Source organism: Salmo salar, chromosome ssa18, assembly GCF_905237065.1.
Source record: "Salmo salar chromosome ssa18, Ssal_v3.1, whole genome shotgun sequence".
In the NCBI taxonomy this organism is placed as follows: domain Eukaryota; kingdom Metazoa; phylum Chordata; class Actinopteri; order Salmoniformes; family Salmonidae; genus Salmo; species Salmo salar.
Genome location: NC_059459.1, coordinates 9,226,600 through 9,234,572, shown reverse-complemented (window position 1 = coordinate 9,234,572; position 7,973 = coordinate 9,226,600). Strand labels below are relative to the sequence as shown.

The following is a 7,973-nucleotide window of genomic DNA, read 5'->3' as shown; positions in this document are numbered from 1 at the left end:
CTGTTTCCTTTATTTTAGCAGTTACCTGTTTGCTAATAACACAGAGGGAAAGTCTTTATTTTTTAAATTTTTATGTTGAATTAAATTCATGATTTGAATTTTTTATTATCATATTAAATGATCTGAAACAGGTGCACAGAATGGTAGTATGCAAGGTTATTACACGTGTATTGCTGCGTTCACGTGCAAAGACCACCTGGTTGCTATTCTATTGTAATTATTTTAATCCAGATTTACTGAATCATTTTATTGAAGAGTTGATACTGCACTGTACCACTGTTTATTGACCATAACCTTACTTTGGTGAAGTCAACCAATGGAGACGCCTGTTCTATTCATTCTATTTCTATGGATTTCATTCTAAGCGATTGCCAAAATCTGATCAGATTACTTTTGAAGAACTGGGCCCTGGACAACATGCATTTTCAGGATTGGATAATTGGTTGATGCTCCCTTGTAATTTTGTTTATTGAGGTTCTGGGCATATTATAATAACAGTTAACAGTTTATTTCACTGGTGGTAGAATTGAGAGGCTGCTGAATGGTCTGTTGATTTATTGCAAAGCAGAGCAAACAAACACAGCAATGTATGAATGAAATGGCCAGTAATACACTTCCATATACAGTGGTATCTGTCACACTTGTGTACTTTTAGTCAATTTCTCACTTTGTATCACAGAAGACACACTCTTAAATGTGTGTGATATGTGGGAGCACTCCTCTTTAATTGTTAAGGCAGACAGGACCATTTCAGATCAGAATTAATGGGATTTAAATCCTAGAAAATTGCAAGATTGTGAAACTGTTAGGACTAATCCCATAGTAATTACTGAAGACATCACAGCTAAAAAGTATTTGTCCATGCAGTATTAGTTATGCTTCCTCAACTGGACAGTGAACTGTTCATTGTTTCATTGTTACACATCCCAATGACCCAGTCCCCCATAGAAAAACAGATAGGCCTTCACAGTGATGTTGAAACTGTGAGCTCAATCTCAGATCCAATGCATTTAGTGTGGCTCTCTGTTTGACCGACCAGCCTGGATAGGGGAAAGAGGGTAAAGGGAGAGAGAGCTAGGCCCTAGGGTCGACTCCTCAATGTGCCTGGGATGCTCTACTTAAAGATCTTTAAATAGGGTTCTTCACTAGGATGCGATAGCCCCAGTGACGTACAGTATATCTGCACTTTCGGAGGTATCATGGGATGTGCTTTACCTGAGCATCATGGGAAAATGGGCTAGATTGTGGACAGGACAGCAGGCCATTACAGTATATCTCAAGCAGATGAATTTTTATGTCCCAGCAAAGCTACCGTAGGAAGAATAATACCATGCTTCCTAACAAGAGGCCATTAAAACGGCTACACTCACTAAGTTACTGTATATTGCAATAAATGTTTGCAAATGTCAACATCTATCTTAATAACCAACATTGCATTTACAATGTGAACTGACTGTCATATGAACCCTGGTCATTGCAGCTTGTCCAGTTCAGTTGATTGGCCTTAATCAGCACAATTCAGTCCTGTGCCCGGGAAAGGGATTGATCGTGACAGTGGACTGAGCGGAGAAGGCTGTAGCTGTTGTGAGCGGTTGCTAAATGATCTCCGGTGGATGTGGAGGCTCAAACGGAGGCTAAACGGGGATGCTGAATGCTCCCCTATCTGCAGCTCATTACCCACCTCTCCATTCCCAGGAGGCTTGGCTCTGGTTCATGCTGAGCGCTCTCCTGCCAGGAGGAGGTTGATTACAACCATTTTTCTCGATGAGGCTTTCTCTCTCTCGCCCACGCTTATACCCCTCTCCTCTCTCCCTTTTTACCTCGCAGCCACCACAGGCAATTCATTTGTTGATTTAGCTTTGTATCAGTCACATAGATAAGAATGCTCAGAGAAAAGTGTGTTGTGAATGACAGAGCAGAATGTTTACTCGCTAAGAGGCTAACAGAAAGCAGCCAGGCATGATGAAAAGACTAAAATGATGAATCATACATCAGCATCTAGTCCAACAACAAAACACAAGTATAGAAATCAACCCAGATTAGGCTCTTTGAAATGAGATTGCAGGAGTGTGTAGCCGAGCGGGTAGACAGATGGGAGTGATGTACTGTATGTAGCCAAGGTGGCATTGTATGGGTGTCTGTGAGGGAAACATGCTTATGCGTTTCTCTGCCAGGGCTCCACATACTCCAAACCCAGATGGGCAAAGATATCCTCCTCTGAAGTTGCCGGTAGGAATAGTTTCTGGAGAAAGAACAAAGACAAAATTGATGGTTAGATTCAGAAACGTTGTAGACATAAAATATACACTACATGTCCAAAAGTATGTGGACACCCCTTCAAATTAGTGGATTTGGTTATTTCAGCCACACCCGTTTCACACCTGAACACACAGCCATGCAATCTCCATAGATAAACATTGGCAGTAAAATGGCTCAGTGACTTTCAACGTGGCACCGTCATAGGATGTCACCTTTCCAACAAGTCAGTTCATCAAATTTCTGCCCTGCTAGAGCTGCCCCGATCAACTGTAAGTGCTGTTAATGTGAAGTAGAAACGTATAGGAGCAACAACGGCTCATACGCAAAGTGGTAGGCCACACAAGCTCACAGAACGGGACCGCAGAGTGCAACACTCACTACCGATTTCCAAACTGCATCTGAAAGCAATGTCAGCACAATAACTGTTCGTTGGGAGCTTCGTGAAATGGGTTTCCATGGCCTAGCAGTTGGCTGGAGTGGTTTAATGCTCTCTGCCATTGGACTCTGGAGCAGTGGAAACGCATTCTCTGGAGTTTTGAATCACGCTTCATCATCTGGCTGTCCTACGGACTAATCTGGGTTTGGTGGATGCCAGGAGAACGCTACCTGCCCTAATGCATAGTGCCAACTGTAATGTTTGGTGGAGGAAGAATAATGGTCACGGGCTGTTTTTCATGGTTTGGGCTAGGCCCATTAGTTCCATTGATGGGAAATCTTAACGCTACAGCATACAATGACATTCTAGATTATTCTGTGCTTCCAATTTTGTGGCAACAGTTTGGGAAGGCCCTTTCCTGTTTCTTCATGACAATGCCCCCGTGTACTAAGCGAGGTCCATACAGAAATGGTTTGTCGAGATCGGTGTGGAATAACTTGACTGGCCTGCACAGTGCCCTGACCTCAACCCCATCGAACACCTTTGGGATTATTTGGAATGCTGACTGCGAGCCAGGCCTAATCGCCCAACACCAGTGCCCGACCTCACTAATGCTCTTGTGGCTGAATGCTGCGGGGACTTGCTTCCAATCTTCCAACATTTAGTGGAAAGCCTTCCCAGAAAGGTGGAGGCTGTTATAGCAGCAAAGGGGGGACCAACTTCATATTAATACCCATGATTTTGGAATGAGATGTTCAACGAGCAGGTGTCTTCATGTACTGTAGTCTGCAACATTACAAACACATAAATAGACTGTGAGAGTTGACATGGCTTGACGGCAAGAGGCCACGCACGCCCTGAAAACATCTCAAGGGTCAAACCATAGAAGCACAAGTATGATTAGATCAGTAACTCAATATGAGATCACTATATCAATGAGTCAACATGGTCAGTTACTAGACTTTTCTCTTCTGACTCACAACAGTACCCCTTGAACCAAGAATACACAGTTGCTATGATTTGATGAAAATCTAACCTATCAAGATGTGCATTAACTCATATAAAGTAGAATGGAGGCCATCATTCTTATGGCCAACATTTGCTACTGAACAGTAAATGTGCCAACTCCGACCATAGCGGGAACGCCCAGATTTATATCCAGCTACCTGCGTCCTCCTCACAGTCATAAAAAAAACTCTGACCTTGCTCTAAGTAACGCTATGTTTCAGTGGTGAGCCTGACTCACCTTGTGAGTGTGAGAGGACCGGTGAAAAGCTTTAACCCTGACACATTCTGCCTTGAAGTGCTAAACTAGACCTGACACACAGAAATGAGAAGAGAGGAAAAATGTGGCCTTTCTGCCAGCTAACGGCAGATGATAACCAAGCATAACTGGTAGGAGAGAGTGAAAAGCACTTCTAGGCATATATCCCGCCATGCCAACTCGTTATTTACAATGCAAATGACAAGGGGGATGTTAGAAGCCCTAAGTGCATGCTGGGTAAAAGCAGTCAGGCCAGCGACGGTCCAGTCTGTTTAAACACTCTTTCAGTCTTCATTTGACTTCTATCTCTGTTGATATAATCTATTTTACAAACAGTCAAGGCTTGAATCTTGATCCTCTCAATTTGATTATCTCCTGACTCTCAGCAAATGCAGCCATGCCCGCAAGGCACACACACACATACAGAACATATAGAAAACAAAGACTTTACCGTGAAATGCTTGCTTACGAGTCCCAACAATGCAACACAAAAAAATAGTAACACAAGAAGAATAAAATAAAATACACAAGAATGGAGCTACATACAGGGAGTACCAGTACCAGATATGTACATGAAGGCAGGTTAAAGTGACTATGCACCAGGATAGATAATTAGAGAATAGATAATTAGAGGATAGAAAATTAGAGTAAAATGAAGAACAGAGTAGCAGCAGCAAATGATGAGTGTAAAAGTGTGTGTGAGTGTGCATGCGTGTGTGTGTAATGTGTATGTATGTGTGTTTGTGTTGTATTGGTCTGCGTGTGTGGTGGTGTATGTGTGTGGGTTTTGTGTGGGAATGTCAATATGGGACTCACCAACTGGATTTGGTCTTATGTAGCAAAATTTGAAATTGTGTTTTTTACACTGGATAAAAGTAGAGACTCAGAGCTACAAAATTGCATATCATACACTGCATTTTTGAGGAACAATGGGAAAGTAATTCTGCTTTGAAAGTTGATAAACTTGTGAACTCACTTTTGAGAAAATGGCTTTGAATGTTTTGGTATCTAGTGAAGAGCTCTTCTTTGTCTACATCCATTCAGCATCGTTCACACCCTCTTAAACTTCAGCCCCAACCATTTTGTTTCGCTCTCGGGGCGTTCAGAGTGCACACTAGACGCTCTGGCCGATGATTTGTTTACCTCATGAAAACAGCCTAACCAGAACTGCTGTCAACAATTTCATTACGTTTGTTTTTTTGCCGATGTTTACTGACACCGGCCATATTCAAAGGGTGTTGTACACTTTAGCTTAAGACATGAAGCTAGCTAGCAAGGTAAACAACGTGTAAGATCACACACGTAACGTAACGTTAGCTAACGAGCCAGCCAGCTAACATTAGCTAGTTAAACAACAATGAACATAGTGCCAAATCATGTCGTTACTACCCTGCATGAATCTGCTGGGAGCTAACCAACCAGGTTCAATGTTAGCTAGCTAACATTAGGCTCTAACTAGCAAAGCAAATGGCTCTGGGATACAAATAATTACATCATGCACGTAACGTTAGCTAGGGCGCCAGCCAGCTAATGTTAGCATTACACTTTCGCTTAAGACATGTAGCTAGCTAGCTAGGTTAACAATTAATTTTAATAAAAAAAGAAGAAAAAAAAAACGTTCAAATGGCTCTCCTGTGAAGTCGTGACTTGAAGCTAGCTAGCAAGGTAAACAACGTGTAAGATCACACACGTAACGTAACGTTAGCTAACGAGCCAGCCAGCTAACATTAGCTAGTTAAACAACAATGAACATAGTGCCAAATCATGTCGTTACTACCCTGCATGAATCTGCTGGGAGCTAACCAACCAGGTTCAATGTTAGCTAGCTAACATTAGGCTCTAACTAGCAAAGCAAATGGCTCTGGGATACAAATAATTACATCATGCACGTAACGTTAGCTAGGGCGCCAGCCAGCTAATGTTAGCATTACACTTTCGCTTAAGACATGTAGCTAGCTAGCTAGGTTAACAATTAATTTTAATAAAAAAAGAAGAAAAAAAAAACGTTCAAATGGCTCTCCTGTGAAGTCGTGACTTGCGACATACGCCTTGTTTCCTGAAATGGGTCACATATAGTGTGTGTGATTGAGTGTTAAATGGTTTATGTATACAGTTGAAGTCGGAAGTTTACATACACCTTAGCCAGATACATTTAAACTCAGTTTTCACAATTTCTAACATTTGATCCTAGTAAAAATTCCCTGTCTTAGGTCAGTTAGGATCACCACTTTATTTTAAGAATGTGAAATGTCAGAATAATAGTAGAGAGAATGATTTGTTTCAGCTTTTATTTCTTTCATCACATTCCCAGTGGGTCAGAAGTTTACATACACTCAATTAGTATTTCGTAGCATTGCCCAAACGTTTCGGGTAGCCTTCCACAAGCTTCCCACAATAAGTTGGGTGAATTTTGGCCCATTCCTCCTGACAGAGCTGGTGTAACTGAATCAGGTTTGTAGGCCTCCTTGCTCACACACGCCTTTTCAGTTCTGCCCACATATTTTCTATAGAATTGAGGTCAGGGCTTTGTAATTGCCACTCCAGTACCTTGACTTTGTTGTCCTTAAGCCATTTTTCCACAACTTTGGAAGTATGCTTGGGGTCATTTGGAAGACCCATTTGCGACCAAGATTTAACTTCCTGACTGATGTCTTGAGATGTTGTTTCAATATATCCACATAATTTTCCTTCCATCTATTTTGTGAAGTGCTCCTGTCCCTCCTGCAGCAAAGCACCCCCACAACATGATGCTGCCACCCCCGTGCTTCATGGTTGGGATGGTGTTCTTCGGCTTGCAAGCCCCCCTTTTCTTCCAAACATAACGATGGTCATTATGGCCAAACAGTTCTATTTTTGTTTCATCAGACCAGAGGACATTTCTCCAAAAAATACGATCTTTGTCCTCATGTTGTCACGATTGTCTAAAGGAGTAGACCAAGGTGCAGCGTACTTAGAGTTCCACATGTTTAATAAATATGAAACTCACCAAAACAATACAGACGAAAATGAAGCGTGACGTTCTGGGCTGCTCACATGCAGCTACACAAACACAAGATCCCACAAAGCACAGGTGGGAAAAGGCTGCCTAAGTATGATTCTAATCAGAGACAACGATAGACAGCTGCCTCTGATTAGGAACCATACTCGGCCCAAAACAAAGAAATACAAAAACATAGAAAAAGGAACATAGAACAACCACCCTAGTCACACCCTGGCCTAGCCAAAATAGAGAACAAAACCCTCTCTATGGGCAGGGCGTGACACATGTGCAGTTGCAAACCGTAGTCTGGCTTTTTTTATGGCGGTTTTGGAGCAGTGGCTTCTTCCTTGCTGAGCGACCTTTCCGGTTATGTCGATATAGGACTCGTTTTACAGTGGATATATACTGCTCAAAAAAATAAAGGGAACACTTAAACAACACAATGTAACTCCAAGTCAATCACACTTCTGTGAAATCAAACTGTCCACTTAGGAAGCAACACTGATTGACAATAAATGTCACATGCTGTTGTGCAAATGGAATAGACAACAGGTGGAAATTATAGGCAATAAGCAAGACCACTTCTCAGTTCCTATGCTTCCTGGCTGATGTTTTGGTCACTTTTGAATGCTGGCGGTGCTTTCACTCTAGTGGTAGCATGAGACGGAGTCTACAACCCACACAAGTGGCTCAGGTAGTGCAGCTCATCCAGGATGGCACATCAATGCGAGCTGTGGCAAGAAGGTTTGCTGTGTCTGTCAGCGTAGTGTCCAGAGCATGGAGGCGCTACCGGGAGACAGGCCAGTACATCAGGAGACGTGGAGGAGGCCGTAGGAGGGCAACAACCCAGGAGCAGGACCGCTACCTCCGCCATTGTGCAAGGAGGAGCACTGCCAGAGCCCTGCAAAATGACCTCCAGCAGGCCACAAATGTGCATGTGTCTGCTCAAACGGTCAGAAACAGACTCCATAAGGGTGGTATGAGGGCCCGACGTCCACAGGTGGGGGTTGTGCTTACAGCCCAACACCGTGCAGGACGTTTGGCATTTGCCAGAGAACACCAAGATTGGCAAATTCGCCACTGGCGCCCTGTGC

At 42.9% G+C, this 7,973-nt stretch overlaps 1 protein-coding gene across 1 annotated transcript in view; it reads right to left on the bottom strand.

Annotated features, from left to right (window-relative positions):
* Nucleotides 1-540: 540 nt before the first annotated feature.
* The window catches only part of LOC106576788 (DNA nucleotidylexotransferase), a 172,898-nt gene continuing 165,465 nt past the window's right edge, over nt 541-7,973 (bottom strand). The window contains exon 11 of the mRNA XM_014154191.2: nt 541-2,242. Within this exon, the coding sequence (XP_014009666.1) occupies nt 2,156-2,242 (87 nt within the window). The 3' untranslated portion in view covers nt 541-2,155. The remainder of the gene's footprint in view (nt 2,243-7,973) is intronic.